The 24,442-nt window shown below is 41.8% G+C and overlaps 1 protein-coding gene and 1 pseudogene across 2 annotated transcripts in view; both read right to left on the bottom strand.

Annotated features, from left to right (window-relative positions):
* Window positions 1–12,171, bottom strand: part of LOC306871057 (angiopoietin-1 receptor-like) — a 75,401-nt gene extending 63,230 nt beyond the window's left edge. The window contains exon 1 of the mRNA XM_079418737.1: window positions 11,976–12,171. Within this exon, the coding sequence (XP_079274863.1) occupies window positions 11,976–12,027 (52 nt within the window). The 5' untranslated portion in view covers window positions 12,028–12,171. The remainder of the gene's footprint in view (window positions 1–11,975) is intronic.
* Window positions 12,172–18,119: 5,948 nt separating this feature from the next.
* The window catches only part of LOC306871604 (intraflagellar transport protein 74 homolog), a 36,926-nt pseudogene continuing 30,603 nt past the window's right edge, over window positions 18,120–24,442 (bottom strand). Inside the window, exons 18-21 of the transcript in view lie at window positions 21,740–21,903; window positions 19,493–19,618; window positions 18,310–18,370; window positions 18,120–18,229 (exon numbers count right to left, since the gene is read on the bottom strand). The product of the transcript in view is annotated as an intraflagellar transport protein 74 homolog (transcript). The remainder of the gene's footprint in view (window positions 18,230–18,309; window positions 18,371–19,492; window positions 19,619–21,739; window positions 21,904–24,442) is intronic.

Raw genomic sequence — 24,442 nt, 5'->3', positions numbered from 1 at the left:
GAAACCATGGGTGGACCGTACAATCCGTGCTGCGGTTAACACACGCACTGCCGCTTACAATGAGGCTCTTCTGACCGGGAATATGAGCGAGTACAAAGTATCGTGCTATGCTCTCCGACGCGCAGTAAGAGCCGCTAAACACAGATACAGAGAGAGAATTGAGTCTCATTTCCAGCTCAATGACTCTCGACGCATGTGGCAGGGACTGAGGACCATCCGCTGAGGTGAGAACAGATCTGTTGCTGGCCGACGAGTTAAACATCATCTTCTTCAGGAAGCAGCAGGCAGCGCAGCGATGATCCTGTAATCACCGTGTCGGAGGATGAGGTTCGGAGGGCGCTAAGGAAAATGAACGTCAGGAAAGCAGCCGAACCTGATGGGATAACCGGCCGTGTTCTGAGGTCCTGCGCCAATCAGCTCGCTGGTTTGTTCACTTCCATCTTTAATGAGTCCCCTGCTACCTCCGTGGTTCCCACCGCATTTAAAAAATCTGTCATTATCGCTGTGCCTAAGAACAATAAACCCTCTTGCCTGAATGACTATCGCCCAGTTGTCCTAACATCTATAGTCATGAAGGTTTTTGAGAGACTTGTAAAGAGCCACATCTGCTCCTCCATACCTGATACTTTGGAACCTCTTCAGTTTGCCTATCGCCCAAACAGATCTACGGACGATGCCATCTCTCACGTCCTCCACTCTTCCCTCACACACTTGGACAGCAACAATGGGAATTATGTAAGGCTGCTATTCATTGACTATAGCTCAGCTTTCAACACTATAGTCCCCATCAAGCTGGCTTCTAAACTCACAGGCCTCGGCCTAAACCCCTCACTCTGTGACTGGATTCAAGACTTCCTCACCGGCAGACCTCAAGTGGTGAAAGTTGGCCAGTTCACCTCAAACTCCATCACCCTGAATGTAGGAGCCCCACAGGGCTGTGTCCTGAGTCCCCTGCTCTACTCTCTCTACACGCATGACTGCGTGTCCTCTCACAGCTCCACATCTATTGTCAAATTCGCTGACGATACTGTGTTTCTGGGCCTCATCTCCAACAACGATGAGACCGCATACTTGGATGAGGCAGAGAGACTCACATCATGGTGCCAGGACAACTGTCTCTCTCTGAATGTGAGCAAAACTAAAGAGCTGATCATGGACTTTAGGAAGAGACAGCAGCAGCCCTACACTCCTCTTATGATCAGTGAGACCCCTGTGGAGAGGGTGAGTAACTTCAAGTACCTCGGTGTAAACATCTCAGAGAACCTGACTTGGACTACACACATCCAAACACAGGTTAAGAAAGCCAGGCAAAGACTGTACCATCTGCGACAGCTGAGGAAATTCAGGGTCTCACCAGCAATCCTGAAAACTTTCTATTCAGGGACCATAGAAAGTGTATTGACTCAGTGCATCTCAGTGTGGTATGGAAACAGCTCCAATCAGGACTGCAAAGCACTACAGAGAGTTGTGCACTTAGCTGAGCGAATCTCAGGGTCTGCTCTCCCCTCTCTGCAGGACATCTACCTGAAACGCTGCAAAAGCAGAGCTATTAAAATCATCAAAGACTCAAATCACCCTGGTAACCATCTATTCACTTTGCTTCTATCTGGTAAGCGCTTCCGTAGCCTGATGGCAAAAACTGAGAGACTTAGGAGGAGCTTCTTCCCCCAGGCCATCAGGCTCCTAAACTCTAACTCTGTGTCATAACATCACATGACTCCATGTAAATATCACCATATCAATAAGCTATTCAGAAATTTTTCTACCTCATACTGCAGCTATTTAAATACCCTGTACAACTTTTTGCACATTCTTTTTGCACATTCCTCTTATTACTAAGTCAACAACATACTGACCTGCACATTTATATTTATATTTATATTTTTTATCTTTTATTTTATTTTATTATTTTATATTTTTCTTCTTTTCTTTTTCTTAATATTTGTATACTTTATAATTGCACTGTCCTTGGAGCGGACCTGACCTACATTTCGCTGCTGGTTATACTCTGTATAATTGTGTATGTGACAAATAAAAATCTTGAATCTTGAATCTTGAATAATTTAGGTACCCCTGTAAGTACGAGTGCACATCTATAGATTGAGAGATGTGCACAGTCCGGGAGGGACAAAATGCATTCACTAAGGCACTAAGAGCCCTAGAGACAATTAGTCCATTTGAAGGTATAAATACAGAGAGAATGTGAGACACTAGAAGTGAGGTTCTAGTCGTGAATCGCTCTACCAACTCTAAATGCCTACCATTACAGATCAGGTCAGATATGATGGTCAATGTAAGTAGGGGGTGAAGTAGTGAAACAGTTAGGTGTTTTGGAAGGGTTTTTTTCCCGCTCACTTAGTGCGGAAGAGTTTGAACAAAGCTTGAGAATATTTGTTTTTAAGTTTCTTGTTTTTATTATTATTACAATTTTTTTTTTATTGCTGTGATATTATTATTACTATTTTTTACTATTATTTTCTTTCATGTAAAGCACTTTGAATTACCATTGTGTACAAAATGTGCTATATAAATAAACTTGCCTTGCCTTCTGTTAACAAGCCAGTAACACAGCTTATGCAATTCTGAACCATCCAATACTGACGATGCTAAACCTATTTTATGTGGTTTGCACATTATGAGACTCACACCTGTGTCTTTAAAACTGTCTCCATGTTGTGATGCCCGTCAAATCACTCAAACAAAGGACTCGAACACTTTAGCAGCTCTGACCACATAAAACACTGAATGCACCAAAACTGAAATACTGACATAAAACTACTGGAAATGTAAATGTGCAAAATCTTACGTGTTGTGTTATCAGTGAAAGATGATTGAGTAGATCACACTGGTGTCTCTGTCTTTCTCATGAACCCATTTCACTTCTCTCACACTCGTCACTGAATCTACACAGTTTCACAAGTTCACACTTACATATAATAAAGTTTATGCGTATTTGGCGTGCTGTCCGAGGGGAGGGCACCGAGCTCGGAATTTTGGCCTGAAACCAGAGTACCCCAAAAAAGCAACATAGCAAAAGGACAGCCGCCTGATGAATAACCCCCCAAAATGAGCGCCGAAAATTTGGCAGGCTGGTGTTTCAGAAAGAAACTTAGTCTTTTGACCGGGAGGGCCCATACAAACTCCGACGGGAGCAGCTCACAGCGCCGGGTAAAAGGGCCCTTCCGGCCGATGGACAAGGAACAGCGTGATTTGGGGTGCTTGATCGGGAGGACTCGTACCGTTTCTTGATGGAAGCAGCTCACAGCGTCAGGTCGGTGAGCCCTACCAACCGATAAGAGGAGGAGAAGCATGTTTGGGCCGTCAGACCGCGAGCCCATACTGCCTCCAACGGGAGCAGCTCGCAGCGCTGGGAAGATGGGCCCCACTAGCCGATGGACGAGGAGCAACGTGATTTGGGAAGCCCGATCAGGAGGGCTCACACCGCTTCTCTAACGGGAGCATCTCACAGCGTCAGAAGGGTGAGCCCTACTGGTCATTGGCGGAGTGGACGGGCTTGATTCGACTGACCGGGAAGGTCCACATAGCTTTGATGGGAGCAGCTCGTGGCATCTGATGGGAGGACCATACCGGCCGATGAACGGTTGAACTAATTTTGAAGTGCCGGCCTCCAGGGCTTGGTGGCGTCTGATGGGAGTTCAATACTCGTTGCATCATTCGTGTAAGCCTTGTCGGTAGATGGATGGAAAAGCCAATGTTTTCCTGACATTTCCTGGCACTTGCAGCATCTGACGGGAGTTCAATACTCACTGTGTCAGGCGGGTAAGCCTCGTTGATAGACTGACTGAAAAGGCAAGGTTTGCTCGACCGGGAAGCTCCCGCAGCATCTGACGGAAGTTCAATGCCCACGGCATCGGGTGGGTGAGCCTCACCGGTAGACGACAGAGAAAGATATTTGCTCCACTTGCAGTATCTGACAGGGAGTTCAATACTCAGAACAGTCTAAAAGGGTAGATGCTATGAGGATTACTTTGCGTAAATTGTTTGACAAATCCAATAAGCTGCTTCTGATGACACATCAGAAAATCTTGGTGCTGCTTTGCATCCAAAAGTTAAGCACACGAAAAAATAGAATTTCCTGTGCCAGCGTACCCCAAATAAGTGCCATGAATCTGGATGGATAGGCATAGCATTGAAAGCTGAGGTGATGTCAACTTTTGCCAGCCAAGTACATGATTTCATCATATTTGTTGCATGATCAATGTACTACTATTGAGAGAGATTTCGTCAAGAGGAATCAAGGTGTTTTATGCTTGAAAACAGGGAGCTATGCGGAGCTGACAGATTGGTTAGAAGGTATTTCTTACCAAAAAAAATTTCCTAGTAGCCACTCCAATGGGCTAAAGCAAAACTGAGAAGGCAGGGCGTCGAAAGGGCTGATCATGAACCCTCATTTAATTCATGCCACCTATGGGGAAATCTGAACAGATTATTTCTGTGAAACGACTGAACTCAGAAAAAAGGCAATTTTGATGTCCACATTCAAGGATTTACAATTGCTGTAGCATTTCTGTCGTAAAGAAATGGCCATATATAAAAAATTAAGTGGACATTTGAATTGAATGTAGTTTAGCCAAATGACTAATGAATGTAGTTTAGCCAAATGATTAAAATTGCACAGTGACGTAAAAATGATCGTCAGGCCGTTGGTGCCCTCTGTAGGATTTGACACAATGCGTAATGTAAAATTGTATTGTTTACAATACATTGTTAGTTTTGTTCAACAGAACCATATTGTTACTTGATTTTGGTACTTTATTTGAACCAATTATTATGGCCTCATTTCCATTATATAAATTCAAATTCAAATTCAAATTCAAATTTTATTTGTCACATACACAGTCATACACAGTACGATATGCAGTGAAATGCTTGTACGGCAGCCAGTGACCTTAAAAAATATTAATAAGAAGAAATACAAAAGAAAATAAATTTAACTAGTAAATAAACTGTACAAATAAGGGCATAATAATAAAAAAAAAAAATATATATATATATATATATAAATTTTAAAGTGGCAATGCAAAAGTGACTTATGAAGTGTCATGTGCAATGGTTCAGATATATAAATATGTATTGCATGAATGTGTATATTAAATATATGCATTTAATGTAATTTTAAAGGCTATTGTTTGATTAGGCTTATTTTTTACTACCATAAAATGAATTATAATTAATCAATTCATTATCAGAACAATCAACCGATAGCTCTGTTAACAAATTAATCATTTGTGACGGCCTTAGATAAGGGTTCTATGCCTGCCAGGATCTGTGTTCAGATGCTATGAGCCAATGGATATGGCTTTGAGGCAACAGCACTTGGTGGGACAGGCAGTGATGTTGCAATGAAAAAAGAATATTGTGACTTTAAATGAAGTAGAGAGCTGTGAGGGAGAGAAGAGAAAAATGGAGTAAAAGAGAGAGATGTGTGGGTCTGTGTTGCGAGCGGAGGCAGCCTTATGCTAGCTTTGGCTGCTGTAGCTGTAGGCCATGGGATGGGAGTCCTGAAGAACCTGTGTAGCCTGCACTGCTGGCGGAGGCAGCCTCGCGCTAGCATCTGCTATGGGAGCTGAAGGCTACTGAAAAGGAAAAAGTTTAGAAGTAGCAGCGTGAAAGACTGTGATGTAAGGGCTTGTCTTGCAAGTGGAGGCAGCCTCACGCTTTTTTTTTCCTCTTCTCTCTCTTCTCTCTCTCTTCTTCAGACCAGAAGCGCAAGCTAGCACAAAAAGATTCAAATTCCGCTGCATTCCAAAGTTAAGGCTTGGTGAACTCTAGTCTCATCAGTGTTGGGCAATAACGTGTTACTGTAACACAGTTACTTTTGACAGTAACTAGTATTTTAACACGTTACTTTTTAAATAAAATAACTCTGTTACCATTACAATATGGTGCGTTTGTCCATTACTTTTTTTTCAATTAATTTATTTTGGCTGAAGTGTAGCCTACAGCCAAACCTGTTTACAGCAGCGTCGCATTGTGGGTGTATTTGCGTTTATTCAAGTATGTGCGGCGGTCATGGCAAGAGCAAGACGAGTTTCTCAAAGTGGAATCATTATTTCACTTTAGTTGTGCATAAAGACAAAAACATTTTAGTCAAATGTAAGCTGTGTCTTTCTGGTTCGAAGGTCCTATTTACTGCGATAAACCGGAAACTACATGCCTCGACGAAGCTAGAAGCAAACCCGGTGTCGGTAGACACACACGATTGGTCTGTCCACAAGGGGGGAAAGGGAAAGGGAAAGGGAAATGGTGTGTGGCCAAGTATGGTGACCCATACTCAGAATTTGTGCTCTGCATTTAACCCGTCCAAGTGTACACACAGTAGTGAACATACACCCGGAGCAGTGGCTTCCTAGGCATGACACAACAGAAGCTTCCTAGGCATGACAGCTCACTGGATAAACACCGCTTCTCTTCAACGTCAGAAAGCTGCGTTGGCCTGTAAAAGGATCAAAGGTAGACACACATATGATGTCATTACTGCTGAGATCGATCACATTCATTCATTATATGGACTGTCAACGAAAGTTACAGCTACGGTTACTGATAACGGTTCTAACTTTGTAAAAGCCTTCCAAATGTATCAGCCGGAATCGCTCTCTGCATGTAAATTGCAAAAAGTAATTTTTGATTCTACAGTACTCACACACACACACTGTACTGCACCGACCCACTGGATGAAAAATAAATAGTAATAATACCTTAATTCCTTTTCGCTAAATAATGTTTTAGTTTTGTCCAATCAGTTGCACATATATTTTCAGTTTCTTAATGTGTGTGTTTTTGTGATGTTTAAATGATTTTACAACTCATATCTATAGGTGAAAAATCACATAGGGGTGTACAGCTTTCATAGAATGTACATAGAGGGAATCTTTCACTCATTCTAATATCTGTGTCACTATGTTTTTTTTTTGCAGGCAATCAAAACACGATTTGCATCTGTCTTGGAAACCAACGATGCAATACTGGCAGCTGTCACACTTCCTATGTTCAAACTGCGATGGTTGAGAGACCAGAGGAAGAAAGAGATGGTCAAAGGAATGCTGGCAGCAGAGTGACACAAGCTCATTCCTCGCCCTGGCCCTGTTCAGCAAGTAGCCAAGATGCCTGTGTCTCCGACAACACCAGACTCAAGCTCCTTCAATTTGCAGGACTTTTTCTGTTTTGAGGAGGCTGCTTTTATGTTTTTTTTTTATGTTGTTTTTTAATGCATATCATTTATGATTGTCCATAATAGCATTTGTTGTTGCTAAGTTTCTCCAAATTGATTCTGAATCATAATTCAGATTGCTTTCATTTATTTATTTCAAAATGTTTTGTGTTATGTTGTACATTGTTGATAGTTTTCATACTTAAGCTGTGAAAGGAACATTTAAAGGGCTGAACACAACAGCTTTTATGATGCAGAAGCCACTTTATTTTTTTTATTTTTTATTCTGAATATATTATTCAGCCTGTTTTATGTTATCTCAGAAATCCTTGTGATATTTTCAGTTTGTGCTGGTCTGAGTTAAAATGGTCTGAAATAAAATAGTGTTCAAAAATTACTATGTGTTCAAGTGTTTGTATAGACCATAACGCATAAAAGAGCATTAATGGGAACAATCTTTAAAAAATAAAAAAATAAAAATACTTTTACCAGTAATGCATTACTTTTTGGTATAAGTAATCAACAAAGTAATTGAGTTACTTTTTGAATGAAGTAACTAGTAACTGTAACTAGTTACTATTTCTTAGTAACTAGCACAACACCGAGTTTCATGTAGCCAGACCTTCAGACTGATGGCAAGATGACAATTTCAAAATTCCTGAAATGTTTCCAGATAAGTGTGCCATATGCATCAGACGTTTAGCCAACGTTCCGTGGGTGTGCCGTCTGAGGCTGAGACTTGGTGAACTCTGGCCATTTACATGACGTGATACCGTGTGACAGACAACAGATCCATAAGTCACATGACCTCCTATCTGAATTAAAGAACACATTTAAAACTGCAGTGCTGCAGGAAGGTGGGGTAGATTGTATGCTTTCATATTTTAGAAGTAGTATAATTTGTTGCGTGTTGAATTTAAGTAAAAAAAAAAAAAAAGGAACATTATATCATGACTGTTGCGGATTGTGACTATTGACGGAAAATGCTGAAATGCCTGAGTAGCCTGCAGTGTTGTCTATTTAACAATTTTGTTGTCAGATTTAGCAACTTCTCGATTACCTTAGCAACTTGTTTTCCGAAGCACATAGCAACAAATTTAGCCATTTAAAAATGTAGCAACTTTTAGCATGTTTTAAAAAGTGATAAGATGCTAAAAAGACATTTTCCTCTTAACCACACAAGCAAGAACGTATTGAAAAGCTAGTTGAGCGGCACATCAGCCAGAAAATACGGCTGATGTAATACGCACATCACATGTGAATTAGGTTGCTAGTTGCACAGGTTCAATAATGATAATAATTGTTTCTTTATGATACATCTTATTTGTTAGTTGTGCCTATAATTGTTCATTTGTAGATAAATAGTTGAATTTTCTCGAAAAATCAATCTTTTTCATCCGTTTATCTGAGTGAAACGTAATTTAAATAAAATGCTAGTGAAAATTCAGAGATATGAGCAATTTCGTTGTGTATTTTACGCAGTTTTTTTGCGTCATGTTTACAAAATGGCGTTAACATTCTTTTGTCACAATGTCAGTTCAAACACACACATACATACATACATATATATATATGCTGGGAAGTCGTGGCCTAATGGTTAGAGAGTCTGACTTGTAATCCGAAGGTTGCGGGTTCGAGTCTCCGGCCGGCAGGAATTGTAGGTGGGGGGAGTGAATGTCCAGCACTCTCTCCACCCTCAATACCACGACTGAGGTGCCCTTGAGCAAGGCACCGAACCCCCAACTGCTCCCCGGGCGCCGCAGCATAAAATGGCTGCCCACTGCTCCGGGTGTGTGTTCACGGTGTGTGTGTTCACTGCTGTGTGTGTGCACGTTGGATGGGTTAAATGCAGAGCACGAATTCCGTGTATGGGTCACCATACTTGGCTGAATGTCACTTCACTCACATATGCGCATGTATAAAAGTTTCCTTTTTTTCTTTGCGACTATCTAAAAATTTATTTGCAACACGGCCTGCGCCGCTAGCGTCTGCTGCTACAAGTGCTGGAGGCCCGGCTGCATACGACACTGTGGCCGGTAGAGCCTTGGTAAAAGGTTGAGCCAAAGAGGGAAGAGAGTGAGGCTTTGCTGCGGTGAGATCTGGGTTGTTGTCCAGGCTCGTTGAAGGCCTGCTGCTGCGACCCAGCGCTTAAGGAGAGCCGGTTTTGTGCGGGGCGATGGTGGTGTCGAGCGAGGCGAGTTCGGGGCCTTGCGAGATTTGCTTGAAATATTGGCCGCCCTGCTGGAGTGGATTTAAGAGTGAGGTTGGCTGATTGCAGGTAGACGAATAACTTAGATCGTACAGATCCGCTTTGTTTACCCTCTGCAAGGACGGTCATCAGAATTAATCAGCGTTTGCCTCAGGTTTCAATACGATTCACTTTCCGATCAGAGGAATTGTTGGCACGGCCGAATGATAAAAGGATGCCGGGGAAGAAGTTTGAAAGTGGCGCCGGTGGAGGCGAGGTTAAGCCTTGGCGTCGTGTAGAGCGTGTGGCTGGTCGAGCAGAGAGCAGCGGCCGCAACGAAGTCTGGAGGAGAAGGAGCGATCATTGGGCCGGCGGATTGGCCGGAAGATCCGAAAAAATCCCTAGTATAGGTCTCGTTGTTTGGACGGGAAAAGTTGAGTGGCAAAAGGTGTAATCCGAAAGCTGGAAAACTGCCAATAAACAGAGGCAAGTCGGCTGTGTATATATACACTCCTCTTATCTTGTTAACTGGGTTGATTACTGATTGTTCTCCTCTCGTGTTAATTAGGTTAATTATCTGAACGTGCTCCTCCCGAACTTTGTTATTAACATCATTTAAAACTTTATATATAGTAGGCAAGGTCCGCTGAACTCATTAATAATGGTGTAAGAGAGTGATTTCTGCTTGAGAAGGGTTTTGAAATCCTCCCCCTTCAGTTGTTACTGTATGTATGTGTAAAATCTGGGTGTGTGGATGACATCTTGCATCTGGATGTTGTTACACACTACTATAACTGTGTGTGTGTGTGTGTGTGTGTGAGAGAGAGAGAGAGAGAGAGAGAGAGAGAGAGAGAGAGAAAGAGATAAAGTGTGTGTGTGTGTGTGTGTGAGAGAGAGAGCGAGTGTGTGTGTGTGTGTGTGTGTAAAGAGTGTTGTGCTTTAAACAGACAACCAAACAAAGCAGTCAAGATAAATGATGACTTGTTTCTTATCGTTGGGTGTAGTAGTATAGCACTGGCTTGATATTATTGTTCTGTTTTAATGATTGGCGAGGGAAACAGACGGAGGTGTCACTGTCTCAAACACACACACACACACACACACGTCTGATATCACATCATTCAGCTACACACACGGCAGTCCCACTTCATCACTATTTAAGTATAGGTGTGCAGCTCTAATTCTAATTGATCAGTTTCATATTCTCTGCCACCATCAGCTGAAAGAATCTGCATGAATCTTTTCATGCTCATTTTTAAGCGTGTTCCTCATAAATGTCTTGTGTGCCGGGTCGGGGTCCCTCTCTTGCATTAAGTGAAAGTGAAAGTGACTTGACATACGGCCAAGTATGGTGACCCATACTCGGAATTCGTGCTCTGCATTTATCCCATCCAAAGTGCACACACACAGAAGTGAACACACACACACACACCGTGAACACACACCCGGAGCAGTGGGCAGCCATTTATGCTGCGGCGCCCGGGGAGTAGTTGGGGGTTCGGTGCCTTGCTCAAGGGCACCTCAGTCGTGGTATTGAGAGCTGGACATTCACTCCCCCCACCTACAATCCCTGCCGGCCTGAGACTCGAACCCGCAACCTTTGGATTATGAGTCCGAATCTCTAACCATTAGGCCACGACTTCCCCACATTAATATGTTCTGCTTGCTGGTGATGGGAGTATTTTTGCCCAAAGGGGAGTGAAGAGTTGGCAGAATGAAGCGGGGTGTGGATCTGTGAGTTAAGAGACGAGGGGAGGAAGGTCAGAAAGAAACTCAAGCTCCTGCTTTAGGAGGATTACAGAATTAAACTTGCATTATTCTTGTTTATTTATTGAAGCAGGAGCCAGCAGAGTACTAAATCATTATACTGTCCACTGTGAACTTTTGTAGTATCATGACAAGGCTCACACACACACACTCACTCACTCTCTCTCTCTCTCTCTGACACACACACACAGGTTTCCATGTTTTATGGGTTCATTTATAATAATGTTTTTTTCTAATGTGCAAACTGTATTTTCTATCCTCTTTGCCTAAACCTACACCTAAACCTACAAAACTAAAACTACAGGCATTTTAGATTCAAAACACTTAATTCTGTGTTTATAAGTTTTTTTCTTTCTCATGGGGACCTAAAAAATTTCCCACAAGGTCAAACTTTACTGCTATTACTAACCTTGTGGGGACATTTTTAGCCCATAATGTAGGGAACACCAGGTATATACACACACACACACACACACACGTTTTTGGGGTTAAGAGCACCCATGTCAAACCATCTAACTTACCAAAATAATATATTATTAATTTCAACAAAGTATAATCATTTCTAATTAAAACAAAAAGATAATTTAAAAACTTTTAAACAAAGTATCACCTCCATAATTATTTGTCCTGGATATATTTAGTGGCTCATAATGGCATAATAAGTTAACCATAATAATCTTACAAAATAATTTTGTATTTTATCAGAAGTTTTGGCTTTTGTTACATGGGTCTGTTTCATCTTAAAACTCCTTCATGTGCGTCAGAACCACAAAACAACAAATGCAGACAAACCACAGACGCCTCGAGCATCCCACACAGCAGAGAAACAGCGAATGAAAACAGCGTTACCGGTGATCAAGCAGCCAATCAGACACAGCGTGATGGAAAACAGGTGCCTCATGGTCCCCACGGAGCACAGTCGATGCCGGCCACTTCATCCACATCCACCGAGAAGATCTTCTGAGGGTCTGTCAGAAAAACCAGTCCGCACACATCCCTAGATTCGGACACAAATGAACTCTCCCTTTCTTTTCCTCCCAGTGTCTCCACCCTCTCGTCTGCCGTCCAGAAACAGGGAGTTGAAGTTCCTTTTTCCTGTTTCCTCTCTCTGTGCTGTGAGGATGGGAAAGTCCGCAGCTCAAACAATCGCATGTCATTAATTGCAGTTCCTGAAGGGAGGCTCCCACATTGAGACGAGAGAGATATTCCGCAGCAGCCTTCCTGAGAGAATCAATCAAACCTCTTAATCAGACACAGTGATTCTGATGATGACTAACCAAACTTCCAAGTCAAGCTGTTGAGCACGTGTCTGTTTTACTGCGATTTTATAAACATATTTTGAATGATTGATGAAATTCAGCTTTCATTAAGAGATTCAGAGGCCTCGGGCTGCATCAGAACATGCTGGAGATCTTCAGCAGCAGCATGTTGAACACAAAAGCCTTGTTTTAGTGAACAGCATGAGCTGTGCTTGGGTTTCCTCTCATACTGCAGAAGAAACGAGAACAAGGAATGGACAGATAGCACACAACCAAATGTCATTTAAAACACACTTTCCACTGGTGAGAACAAGTACCATGAAACCTAAATAATTCACAGTTTAGCCAACAGACAAGTGAAGTTTGCAAACATTGAGATGACGTTCACACTCAATGGCTGGATGTCTAAGTGATGCCCGCAGAATAACATAGGTTTTATAGATAATTGGACAAGTTTTTGGGGCAGACCTGACCTGTTGAAAAGAGATTGTGTTCATCCCTCCTGGGGTGGTGCTGCTCTTCTCTCTAGAAATATGGCACATAGTCTTAGAGTTCATACTTGACTAACTGGGGCCCAGGTCAGAAAGCAGACAGACTGGCTAAACCGACCATCTGCTAGGCGCCTTACGTCACAGAAGTCAGTTAATTCTCAGCACATAGAGACTCCTTCACCTAGATAATCACACTATAGAGACTGTGTCTGTTCCCCGGACTAGAAAATACAGAAAACGTCCAAACCAAATTAAGAGTGATAATCTAATTGATGTTCAACAAATAAAAAATGTTTACAATAGAGAGAAACAATTGATAAAACTTGGCTTACTGAATATCAGGTCCCTTTCTACAAAAGCACTTTTTGTAAAAGATTTGATCAATGATCATAACCTAGATTTGCTCTGTTTGACTGAAACATGGCTAAAACCAGATGAATACATTACTTTAAATGAGTCTACCCCCCAAGATTACTACTATAAAAATGAGCCACGTCCAAAAGGTAAAGGTGTTGCGTTAACTCCATACAAGTATGGTAGAACCATCGCTTCTACCACAAAAGACTGCTTTGTAAGTAATCTTCCTGATTTATCTTTATCAGAAACTATGTACTCTCTCTTTTCTAGCACTTTAGATACAGTTGTTTCTTTACGCTTAAGGAAGATCAAAGAAAACAGTCTGACTCCATGGTATAATGAGCACACTCGCACCCTAAAGAGAGAAGCCCAGAAAATGGAGCGCAGCTGGAGGAAAACAAAACTAGAGGTATTTAGTATATAGCTTGGCGGGAAAGTACGCTATCCTACAGAAAAGCATTAAAAACTGCTAGATCTGATTACTTTTCGTCTCTTCTAGAAGAAAACAAACATAACCCCTGGTATTTATTCAATACAGTCACTAAATTAACGAAAAATAAAGCATCAACAGGTGTTGGCATTCCCCAAGAGCACAGCAGTAATGATTGTATGAACTACTTTACTTCCAAGATCAATACTATCAGAGATAAAATTGTAATCATGCAGCCGTCAGCTACAGTATTGCATCAGATAGTGCACTATAGATCCTCTGAGGAACAATTCCTCTCATTTTCTATAGGAGAGGAAGAATTGTATAAACTTGTTAAATCATCTAAACCAACAACATGTATGTTAGACCCTATTCCATCTGAACTACTAAAAGAGCTGCTTCCAGAAGTCATAGATCCTCTTTTGGCTATTATTAATTCATCACTGTCATTAGGATATGTCCCCAAAACCTTCAAATTGGCTGTTATTAAGCCTCTCATTAAAAAAACACAACTTGACCCCAAAGATCTAGTTAATTACAGACCGATCTCAAATCTCCCTTTTCTGTCAAAGATACTAGAAAAGGTAGTATCCTCACAATTATATTCCTTCTTAGAGAAAAATGGTATCTGTGAGGAATTTCAGTCAAGATTTAGACCATATCATAGTACTGCGACTGCTCTCATTAGAGTTACAAATGACCTGCTTCTATCATCTGATCGTGGTTGTATCTCTTCATTAGTGCTACTGGATCTTAGCGCTGCGTTCAACACTATTGACCACAACATTCTTTTGAATAGACTAGAACACTTTGTTGGCATTAGTGGAAGTGCCTTAGCATGGTTCAAATCGTACTTATCTGACCGCCATCAGTTCGTAGCAGTGAATGAAGAGGTATCATATCGATCACAAGTGCAGTATGGAGTACCTCAAGGCTCAGTACTAGGGCCGTTATTTTTCACGCTTTACATATTACCCTTGGGAGATATTATCAGGAGACATGGTGTTAGCTTTCACTGTTATGCTGATGATACTCAGCTCTATATTTCTTCGCGCCCCGGTGAAACACACCAAATTGAGAAACTAACGTAATGCATAGTCGATATAAAAAACTGGATGACGAGTAACTTCTTACTGCTAAAGTCTGAAAAAACAGGTGTTAATTACCGGACCTAAAAACCCCACATGTAATAACCTAGAACACTATATAACATTTGATGGCTGCTCTGTCATTTCTTCTTCATCAGTTAAGAATTTAGGTGTGCTGTTTGATAGCAATCTTTCATTTGAAAGCCATGTTTCTAGCATCTGTAAAACTGCGTTTTTCCATCTCAAAAACATATCTAAATTGCGACCTATGCTCTCAACGTCAAATGCTGAAATGCTAATTCATGCATTTATGACCTCAAGGTTAGACTATTGTAATGCTTTATTGGGTGGTTGTTCTGCACGCTTGATCAACAAACTACAGTTGGTCCAAAATGCAGCAGCTAGAGTTCTTACTAGAACCAGGAAGTATGACCATATTAGCCCAGTCTGTCAACACTGCACTGAATCATTATCAAACATCGTATAGATTTTAAAATCTTGTTAATTACTTATAAAGCACTGAATGGCTTAGCTCCTCAGTACCTGAGCGAGCTCTTATCACATTATAGTGCTCCACGTCCGCTGCGTTCTCAAAACTCTTGCCGTTTGATAATACCCAGAATATCAGGGCAGCAGATCCTTTTCCTATTTAGCACCCAAACTCTGGAACAATCTACCTAACACTGTTTGGGAGGCAGACACACTCTGTCAGATTAAATTTAGATTAAAGACACATTTCTTTAACATGGCTTACACATAACACACTAATACGCTTCTATTATTCAAATCCGTTAAAGGATTGTTATGCTGCATTAATTAGATCAACCGGAAGAGGGAACGCTCCTCATAACACACGATGTACTCCTTACATCGTAAGAAGAATGGCATCTACGCTAATATTTGTCTGTTTCTTTCTTATTCTGTTTCTCAGTCCGTGTCCGGATCAGATGTTGGATCGGCGCCGGGAGATGATGTCTGCGGCCCTAATCGTCTGCGGAGGCCGGACACCTGGATGAGTCTCGGGGACATATCCCCCATGAAGACCTCGACTAAAAGTACAATAAAAATACAAATAAAATAACTAAAAATATAATAAAATACCTAACTACATAATACTATTATTGTTAGAAATTTCAACAATATAAAATAGAAATATAATACATTTATGCATTTAAAATGTTAATTAAAACAATAAATAAACAATAATCTCCTGGCCAGAGGAGAACTGGCCCCCCGACTGAGCCTGGTTTCTCCCAAGGCTTTTTTCTCCATTCTGTCACAGAGGGAGTTTTGGTTCCTTGCCGCTGTCGCCTCTGGCTTGCTCAGTTGGGGACACTTAATTTCTAGTGATTATCGTCAATTTGATTTCACAGATACTATTTAAACTAAACTGAGCTAGACAATGACATCTCTGAATTCAGTAATGAAATACCTTAACATGAAAATTGAGTGTTTAATCTTATTATTATACATTACTGACACTCTATCCTCCAAGTTGATACTGTTAAGTGCTCTGACACAATCTGTATTGTTAAAAGCACTATATAAATAAAGGTGACTTGACTTGAAGTGATGATCTCTGGAGGGCAGAACGAGAACAGGTTTCTGTCATTCGATGGTTTCTAGGAAATCAGCAAAAAAAACTGCAGGTGTATCTTCCAGCGTTAGCTAAAGTAAATGAAGGTGCTCTGTTTCTCCAGTCTGGTTTTGTATTGTTCTGTCAGTAATGCAGAGTAACACCCTGTGATTGGTAACTTCCTTAGTGGCTAGTCTTAAAAAGTAGCAACAAAAACTCATTGAATATCTAACCTGAAAACGACAGTATTGTGAAAAGTTCTGGGGATGTTTTCAAAAACAATTCTATGCATAGTTATTAATTTGTGAACTTAAGTCATTCAGTTAGGTGTGTTTCCACCCTTTGCTTTCCAGAACAGTTTTGTCCAATGTAGCCTACCGTACACCTGTGCACTTTTTCTTAAAGTTCACAGATGGTTTGTTCTAAGATCTTTGAGAAGCCAGTTCTTCAATGGAACGGTTCCTGTGATCCCAGACGGACTCAGATGATTTTGATGAGTTTTCAGTGGTTCCTCACAAGAATAAATCAAGCATCTAAAGTGTCTGGCACTCAAATATTACTTTAATCATAACTGCACCATTCGTCCCCAAAAATAATCACTACAAAGTCAAGAGTTTGTTTTATTTACAAGCTAAAACAATGATAGAACTATTTCAGCTCTGGCCACTTACCCACATGTGGTAGGAAAAATATTCTCACAGCCCTTTGACTGCAGGCAGGAACAGCTTAAGGAACGAATGTTTAGACAGAGCTTAGTTTTTCTTCCTCTGTGTGCAGATGTGTGTGTCTGTGTGAGAGAGAGTGTGTGTGTGTGTGTGTGTGTGAGAGAGAGAGTGCATGTTTATGTGGTTTATGAGGACACAAATTTGTATAATGACATGGGTATGACAGAGGTATTACAATATGAAGGTGGTTTATGAGGACACTGCCTATGTCCCCGTAATTCAAAAGGCTTAAAAAACATACTAAATGGTGTTTTTTTTGGAAAATCTAAAAAAATGCACAAAGTCTCCTGTGAGGGCTACGTTTAGGTGTAGGGTTGGTGTAGGGAAATAGCACACACAGTTTGTTCAGTATAAAAACCATTACGCCTATGGAGAGTCCCCATAAACCACAAAAACCAACATGTGTGTGTGTGTGTATGTGTGTCTGTGAGTGTGTCACAGCTAAAGCTCGTTACTCCTTTAGAAAGAGTTTTAAATATGCAGATCACACACATCCATCTTATCAGTGTGTAACTGTGAGCAGCGTCTGTTCAGTGGTAAGACACTAGAAGATGGCCTGAAGCACAGAGGAAATGATGAAGGAGGATCTTTCAGGATCTGAGGTCAGAGGTCAGTCGCTGAAGCAGGGTGGACTTCCTCTCCGTGTCCGCACACCCAGAACGGGCTGAGATCCAGGGACACGGTCATAAACGCTTCACTCTCGCTGATCAGTGCAACTGCTGCACAAACTACAGGACTCAGATTCTGCTGTTTGAATCAACTAGAGTTTCTGCATCAAACCCTTTGTCAACGTGATTTATTCATACTTCAAATCCCACAAGTTAATTATATAATTTGATATATATATATATATATATATATATATATATATATATTCAGTTCTGCGACTGACACTAATGACAAGAATCTCACTGATAACACATGACTGTGAAACACCTGAGATTACGAAACGTGGATCATATTCTAGAATACAATCACTCAAAGTAGTCTTTAGAGTGCTGATCAGGGCTCATCCTGAACAGGAAGTGAGTTTGCAAGCTGCTGCAGACAGGAAGTGCTCCCCCTCCTCAGTTTCTCAGCAGGGTATCAGCCAGTATCTTATTGTACTCCAGCAGTTGTTTGTTGATGTTCTTCATCACTGGGCGGTAATCACTCTCTACAGCTTTGGAGGCGATGACTGCACAATAGAGTCAAGGAGCGTTACACATCCACTGTATTTACACTTCTCATAGAGATCCATGCAAGATACAAGGATACATTCTTTCATCACAAAGTTGTTCTGCTCAAGATGTTGCCACTTCCTCTCCATGTTGGTCAGCTGGAAAGAGAACAGACAGCAAAACATCAAATCACAAACATGACACCAGAAAGCGGCACTCCCTTTTAGCTCTATTTTACTCTTGTCATGCAGATAAACAGTTTCAGTCACAAATTCAACTCAAGTCGACTTTATTTGTATAGCGCTTTCCACAATACACACTGCTTCATAGCAGCTTTACAGCAAGTCATACTGTTATGTCTATAATACCTTCTATAAAGCACTATACAAATAAAATGGAGTTGACATAATGCTTAAACAGAGCAGGTTAAAAACTGGGAAATATATAATGATGGTCAGGGACGTCAGATTCACAGATAGCAGGAGTAAGCGTGTTTCTGGGGGTCTGGCATCCTTTCCCAGGATTTTTAAGCCTCCAAAAATGTAACAACAGGTGTCAAATTGAAATTGTTATTTTTGGTAAAGGTTGGCTAAAACTATACCTGTCTGTGACACTCTGTGTGCAGTCTGTAGACACTAATGTACAATAAGACTTCATTATTATCCAAAAGTAGTACCCATCCATTCATCCATCCAACAACAACAAAAGGAACCAAAATGACTGTACTGTGTAGCCAAAATATGTCTTGGATGTTATTTTAAGTGAGAAGACATGCAGGTCAATCACAGAGCATTTGATTATCACATTGATGTCACCGAATTTCCAGAATTGCTATAACTCCACAAAGATCTCATACAGAGATGAACTCGCTCAGAACCTTGTGCCTGCCCTGAATTAATTATAAGATAAAACTGTTGATGAAATATATTGACTGAAATATATTTATCTCCCTTTGAGAACTGAACTGGTCTGTTTTATGACAAGGTTTGTCATCGGTCCGTTGTGATGGGATCGTCCCATATTTAAAGATGAAATAAGGAAAACTTGTTTGCGTTCTTGAGTGAATGTAAACATGGTGACTGAGAGAAACCCACCAGATCACATCTCTGCAGTTCCTGCACTAAAACAGTTATGGGAGAAAATCAAAAGAGTGCATGTACATGGTGAATGATTATTCTCTGTATTTATCAACACAATGTGATGGCTGGACAGATCGGTTTCCTCTGTTAGACAGAAACGGTCAGTGAAATCTCTGAAGCTGAATGGAGTGTGTCTCTCACCTCTACGTGGGTCTCGTTCTCTTGTAATTGGTTCTTAAGAGACTCGTATTCCTCGTTCATGTTGTGTATCATCTTCTTGAATGTGTCCTTCCTCTGAGTGAGTGATACTCTATCCTCCTGCAGTCTCTGATGGGACAAGCGGCACCAGTGAGTGCTGCGAGACATCACTAGAACTCTATAATGTGACGTAACCACCACATACAAACCCGATTCCAAAAAAGTTGGGACACTGTACAAATTGTGAATAAAAACAGAATGCAATGATGTGGAAGTTTCAAATTTCAATATTTTATTCAGAATACAACATAGATGACATGTTTAAACTGAGAAAATGTATCATTTTAAGGGAAAAATACGTTTATTTTAAATTTCATGGCATCAACACATCTCAAAAAAGTCGGGACAAGGCCATGTTTATCACTGTGTGGCATCCCCTCTTCTTTTTATAACAGTCTTCAAACGTCTGGGGACTGAGGAGACAAGTTGCTCAAGTTTAGGAATAGGAATGTTGTCCCATTCTTGTCTAATACAGGCTTCTAGTTGCTCGACTGTCTTAGGTCTTCTTTGTTGCATCTTCCTCTTTATGATGCGCCAAATGTTTTCTATGGGTGAAAGATCTGGACTGCAGGCTGGCCATTTCAGTACCCGGATCCTCCTTCTACGCAGCCATGATGTTGTAATTGATGCAGTATGTGGTCTGGCATTGTCATGTTGGAAAATGCAAGGTCTTCCCTGAAAGAGACAACGTCTGGATGGGAGCATATGTTGTTCTAGAACTTGGATATACCTTTCAGAATTGATGGTGCCTTTCCAGATGTGTAAGCTGCCCATGCCACACGCACTCATGCAACCCCATACCATCAGAGATGCAGGCTTCTGAACGGAGCGCTGATAACAACTTGGGTTGTCCTTGTCCTCTTTAGTCCGGATGACACGGCGTCCCAATTTTACAAAAAGAACTTCAAATTTTGATTCGTCTGACCACAGAACAGTTTTCCACTTTGCCACAGTCCATTTTAAATAAGCCTTGGCCCAGAGAAAACGCCTGCGCTTCTGGATCATGTTTAAATATGGCTTTTTTTTTTACCTATAGAGTTTTAGCCGGCAACGGCGAATGGCACGGTGGATTGTGTTCACTGACAATGTTTTCTGGAAGTATTCCTGAGCCCATGTTGTGATTTCCATTACAGTAGCATTCCTGTATGTGATGCAGTGCCGTCTAAGGGCCCGAAGATCACGGGCATCCAGTATGGTTTTCCGGTCTTGACCCTTACGCACAGAGATTGTTCCAGATTCTCTGAATCTTTGGATGATATTATGCACTGTAGATGATGATAACTTCAAACTCTTTGCAATTTTTCTCTGAGAAACTCCTTTCTGATATTGCTCCACTATTTTTCGCCAATTTCGGGAATTGGTGATCCTTTTGCCATCTTGACTTCTGAGAGACACTGCCACTCTGAGAGGCTCTTTTTATACCCAATCATGTTGCCAATTGACCTAATAAGTTGCAAATTGGTCCTCCAGCTGTTCCTTATATGTACATTTAACTTTTCCAGCCTCTTATTGCTACCTGTCCCAACTTTTTTGGAATGTGTAGCTCTCATGAAATCCAAAATGAGCCAATATTTGGCATGACATTTCAAAATGTCTCACTTTCAACATTTGATATGTTATCTATATTCTATTGTGAATAAAATATAAGTTTATGAGATTTGTAAATTATTGCATTCCTTTTTTATTCGTAATTTGTACAGTGTCCCAACTTTTTTGGAATCGGGTTTGTATATATTATATCATGTTATATATCCATTATTTTAAGGTTTAATATAATTGATGATATAGGTTACAGTGAAAAAAAACGAAACAATGGTGGACTGATGACAGCTCACTCAAGGTGGGTCTACGGTAAAACACCAGTGTCAATCAACAGTCGTGGGAGGAGTCTGGGTTTGTGTGACGTCACACAGCCAAGAATCTGAGAACAGCTTGATTTGAGAAAGAGGATATTAAAAAAGCACTGGGTGGATTTTTATCATTATAGGGTGGATGTGACACACTGCCAATACACATTTATGTTCAAACAACATGTAAAAGGGAATTTTGCATCTGATGACCCCTTTAAGTCATGTTTTAAGCTTGCCCGTTTTAATCCACTTTTTCGAGCTAAAACTGATATTTCAGAGTGAACAGAAATGGTTCTTAAACTAACAGAGCTGCTGAGTGTGTAAAGGGTGTATTCCTGACCTTCTTCCGGTCCTCTCCGGCAGCTCTAAGAACGTCCAGATCTCTGTATGTGTGGATCTCTTGCATCATGAGCTTGAGCTGATCTCTCAGAGTTTGCAGCTCTGCGCTCACTTTGCCTTCCAGCTGCTCCACTTTCAACAGTTCCTGCTGTAGACGCTCACTTTCTGCATGAAGAAACACACGTCGCAATACATCACTACAACATGAGCATTTCTAATATGAAAGCTGTATTTGGACTGTGCAGAGCTGCTGTTTATCCTACAGGTGTCACTACAAACACATATTGAGTCACCTCTATTACTCTCTATAGCACTTCAAGATTCAAGATTCAAGAGTCTTTATTGTCATTATGCTCACACATAACAAAATTTTGTATGAGACTTAAAACATCTTCAAGAGCAGAAAATAAACAAGCAATTAAAACACAACTTTTAAATAGAAATATAAAATAGAAATATAGACTATAAAAACACCAAGTCAAAACTGGACACTGGGAAATACTGTATGTACATTATAGACATTATGAAAGGAAATAAATAATTAGCAGCAGAGTGGATATAAACTAGAGTGTAAATGTAAATAAAATAAAGTAAATTAAAGTAAAGTGCGGCAGTGCAAGACAGTCAGAGTTTGTGGATTCAATGTCCTTTTGCAGAGAACTGATGCCTGTGTGTGAGAATCAGTGGGGGTAGGTGTGTGTGTGAGCGAGTGAGTGTGTGGCTGTGGGGGGAGGTTGCATGTGTGTGTGACTGCGAGGGAGTGTTGGGGGGTGATGGCTTTCCCAGCTCTGGGGAAGAAGCTGTTTTTGAGTCTGGTTGTGGTGGTCTTAATGTTTCTGTACCGCTTTCCTGAAGGGAGCGGTACAAACAGTCCATTTCCCGGGTGGATGGGATCCTGCCGTGATGCGGCTGGCCTTTTTCTTGACCCGGACAGCATATATTGTGTCCAGATCTGGTAGACGGCATCCCACGATCCTCTGAGCAGTTCTCAATACCCGGGCCAGGTCCTTTCTTTCCTTTGCAGTGCAGCTGCCGTACCACACTGTTGCACTAAGACAGAGTATGCTTTCTATTGTAGCGCTGTAGAAGTTCTTAAGCAGCTGAGAGGAGAGTCCAGTACGTTTTAACTTCCTGAGGAAGAAAAGCCGTTGTTGCGCCTTCTTCACCAGGTGTGAGGTGTTGACAGACCAGGACAGGTCAGATGAAATGTGGACGCCCAGGAACTTAATACTGTCCACACACTCCACCGCCTCCCCATGTATGCAGAGAGGAGCGTGCTTCGTCTTCCTGGACCTCCTGAAGTCCACTATGACCTCCTTGGTCTTGCTCGTGTTCAAAATGAGATTGTTAGTTGAACACCAGTATATCAGGTGCTGGATCTCCTTTCTGTAGTTAGTCTCATCGTTGTCAGATATGTGACCCACCACGGTGGTGTCTTCCGCAAACTTCACGAGCGTGTTTGTGGAGTGGATAGCAGAACAGTCGTGAGTGAAAAGGCTGAAGAGGGCCGGGCTGAGCACACAGCCCTGCGGTGTTCCAGTGTTCAGGATCAGGGTGGAAGATGTGGAGTTCCCTATCCTCACCATCTGTGGTCAGTTTGTGAGAAAGTCCCTAATCCAGGAACACAGTGAAGCTGATAGTCCCAGATTGTGGAGCTTCAGTACCATCTTGTCCGGGAGAACAGTGTTGAAAGCTGAGCTGAAGTCCACGAATAGCATCCTAACATAAGTGTTGGGGTGCTGCAGGTGTGTCATGGCTGTGTGGAGTGCTAACGAAACAGCATCCTCCGTAGAGCGGTTCTTCCTGTAGGCGAACTGAAGGCTGTCCAGACCAGCAGGGATAACGTCTCTGATGTAGTTAAGGAGGATCCTCTCGAAGGACTTCATGATTACCGGGGTCAGGGCAACTGGGCGATAGTCGTTGAGACAGGTGGCGACTGATTGTTTTGGCACAGGCACAATGATGGAGGTCTTGAGGCAGACAGGGTCCATAGCAAGCTGCAGGGACAGGTTGAAAATGTCCAGGAAAACTCCTGCCAGCTGGTCAGCACATGATTTCAGGGTCCGACCCGACACCATATCTGGTCCTGCAGCCTTGTTGATATTGATGTTCTTCAGGGTAGAACACACTTGGTGCCGCTACAGGACGAGGGGCTGCTGCTGCTCCTCAGGCTGGGGAAGATGTACAGTCTCCCTGCTGCTCGATGAGTCGCGTGCAAAGAAGCTGTTCAGGGTATCTGGCAGAGTGGGGTCGTGGCTGACCTGCCGGTCGCTGTGCTTATAGTCTCCACATGTTGCGCGGGTTGTTGTTATTGAAGTGCTCCTCAATGCGCTGTTTGTATCTGAGTTTTGCAAGCTGGATACCCTTTTTCATTTCTTTCCGGGCCCTACTGTAAGCCAACCTGCCTCCTGACCTGTAGGCTGTGTCCCGGGCTTTGAGCAGGGGCCACACTGTGCCATCCATCCATGGCTTCTGATTGGGAAAAACCGTGATGGTCTTTGTGGGCAGGACAGTGTCAGTGCAGAAATTAACATAGGATAGAACAGCAGATGTGTATTCCTCAAGATCAGCGCCTTGTTTGAACACATCCCAGTCTGTATGCTCGAAACAATCTTGTAGTGCTGAGGAGGCCTCCTCGGTCCAGATCTGCACGGTTCTGTTGGTGGGTTTAGTCCTGCAGATCAGAGGTTTATAAGCCGGGATC

Source organism: Barbus barbus (assembly GCF_936440315.1).
Source record: "Barbus barbus genome assembly, chromosome: 6".
Lineage (NCBI taxonomy): Eukaryota > Metazoa > Chordata > Actinopteri > Cypriniformes > Cyprinidae > Barbus > Barbus barbus.
This window is presented reverse-complemented; position numbering and strand designations above follow the sequence as displayed.